This window comes from Mercurialis annua, linkage group LG4, assembly GCF_937616625.2.
Source record: "Mercurialis annua linkage group LG4, ddMerAnnu1.2, whole genome shotgun sequence".
Classification (NCBI taxonomy): domain Eukaryota; kingdom Viridiplantae; phylum Streptophyta; class Magnoliopsida; order Malpighiales; family Euphorbiaceae; genus Mercurialis; species Mercurialis annua.
Window position 1 is genome coordinate 36,946,792 of NC_065573.1, and position 2,296 is coordinate 36,949,087.

General features: G+C 32.5%; 1 protein-coding gene across 1 annotated transcript; it reads left to right on the top strand.

Annotated features, from left to right (window-relative positions):
• The first annotated feature begins 208 nt into the window (after window positions 1–208).
• On the top strand, window positions 209–1,085 carry LOC126678052 (15.7 kDa heat shock protein, peroxisomal). Its single transcript, XM_050372920.2, has 2 exons — window positions 209–492; window positions 669–1,085. The coding sequence occupies exons 1-2, from the start codon at window positions 354–356 to the stop codon at window positions 953–955; spliced, it is 426 nt and encodes a 141-aa protein (XP_050228877.1). The 5' UTR covers window positions 209–353; the 3' UTR covers window positions 956–1,085.
• The last annotated feature ends 1,211 nt before the right edge of the window (window positions 1,086–2,296 follow it).

Here is a 2,296-nt window from a genome sequence, read left to right on the forward strand (position 1 = left end):
TGGCGCCCAGATGGCTGAGGTTTAGTCCACTAGACCAAATCCGTACGGGCATAGTATTAACATTTAATCTCAGAATAACAGTAATGTTTACGTATTTTTAAATTTCAATTTGCAATAAATAGTTTTTAGAAATTTATGATAAACACTTTTGTCTTCTTACCTTATCTTCTAACGATGGACCTTCTACAGAAAGCCCTAGAAACAGAGAAGATAAAACCCAAAGAACCTTCTGGATTCACTCACATCATATCAAAGCTCTCCATTTTAAATATACTACAACAATTTTCCAGCTCTACCAATAGACAACAGCGTTTTGAAACTCAAAATTCTAAGATCAATTGTTGCAAATATCAATGGCTGATGGTATTTTCAGCTATCCTTTCAGGAGAATTTTCTTGAATCCCCCTGTGTTTCGTGAATGGTCCGGATCAACTGCTCTCATGGACTGGATTGAATCCCCTTCTGCTCATATCTTCAAACTCAATGTTCCAGGTATACACGAACACTTCATTCAATCCGAAAACATAAACGTGCTTAAAATTTGGCGTTTCGAATATAAAACTTCATTTTTACCCTAGCAAAGTTTAAAATAACATCATTTCGCGGTGTCTATTTTAACACAATAACTAAAAATTATTTAGTAGGAGCTAATTATATTTGTCAATCAGGCTACAGAAAAGAGGAAATAAAGGTGGCGGTGGAAGAAGGGAACATTTTGCAGATAAAGGCAGAGGTGGATAAGGAAGAGGAACAAGGAAAGGAGACAGTATTGCACGTAGCTGAGAGAGGGACGGGGAGAAGGAACTTTTGTAGACAAATTGAATTGCCAGAAAATGTGAAGTTGGATCAGATTAAAGCTCAGATGGAGAATGGACTTCTTACTATAATGGTGCCTAAGGATTCCAGTCCTAAGCCGTCTAAAATCAGAAATATTAACATCACAAGCAAGATTTGAAATGCGAAATTATGTGTAATGTCCAAATTTGTAGTGAGAATAATGGGTTTGGTTTGTTGAGTCAGTATTCTGTTACATAGCTTAAAAGTAGAAATGGAATAAGGTTTGTCAAGAACCATAATTTAGAGAATTGCACCTACTTGCACTTGATCTATAATGAAAAACTGAACCGTTTTGAATTGAAGGAAAAAATTGTTCTGAGAACAAAATTCAAAAATTATTTGGTTCAGTTTTAAGTTTAAAAGGTTAAGAAAAACGAAGTTATCTGTACATAATATACAGGGTCGGGCTCGGACAGGGCTCTAGATAAAAAGTTATAGTCAAGCCCGACGCTAAGAGGACGGACGGACGAATATCCAGACTCATGAACGGGGCTACTTGATAGCACTTTCTTCATTGATATGAAATTATATCTTTGATTTTTTTTCACTTTATTACCCTTTTGCTTCTCTTCAAAACGAGCATTCATCCTCTAGCAGAAAATTAAGTAGTTTTGTGCATCAGATATTCTTTTAAAATTTAACTAGACACCTGACAGGTTTACAAAGGACTAATTTGTCTCATATTATGATTACAGAATGGTCACTTCATTTTCAAACACTTACGAAGCTTCCTAATCACTAATCAGTAAGCAGCAAAATAATTCCAACCCTCAATTTATAGTTGCAAAAGTGATCCTTTCATTTTTTTTTTCTCTTTTTTATGTGCACTTATATTTTGCATAAAAACGAAAGTTGAAATGAAAATTTGTGAAATAGCTGGTCCAGTTCTGACTTTCGGCAGATCAAACCTAACTTCCTTCTGGTCATGATTTTACTACAAATTCTTTTTTTTTTTCTGAAATTTATTGACGGCGGTCCAGATTGAACCTATCACTCTCGGTAGATTCGTCATCGACAAATGCAGCTATATGCCAAAACATAAAATTTGATCAATTTTGGTAAAATATAGATGTGTAACATACTTTGTATGAATATTTTGTAGGGAAAAACACAAAATTATACAAAAATACTTTCCAATTCTTAAAAATTGAACATTTTAAATATAAAAATATATCATAAATACATATCAAATACTTAAGATATATTGGTGATAAACTTTTAGTACATAAGGTACAGCGTGTATTTTTTAGATACAAAACAGAAACATGAAGAGTATAAAAACAAAAATAAAATTGAAAAAGCATATTATGTTATTCTTTTTATATTTCTTCCTACTCTGTAAGCAACGTACTAGAAATGAGAGATATAAATAAGATGTTTATATATTGTATTTGATTGTGAGAATTTAATTTTCTAATATGTACTATAGCTGATCATATTTCTAACTTATAGCTGTAAT

Bases quoted from the DNA above. Each gene is read 5' to 3' on its own strand.
- LOC126678052 (XM_050372920.2), top strand. From the start codon at position 354: ATGGCTGATGGTATTTTCAGCTATCCTTTCAGGAGAATTTTCTTGAAT. The intron at 493-668 runs GTATACACGAAC...TTTGTCAATCAG, and splicing joins CTTCAAACTCAATGTTCCAG to GCTACAGAAAAGAGGAAATA.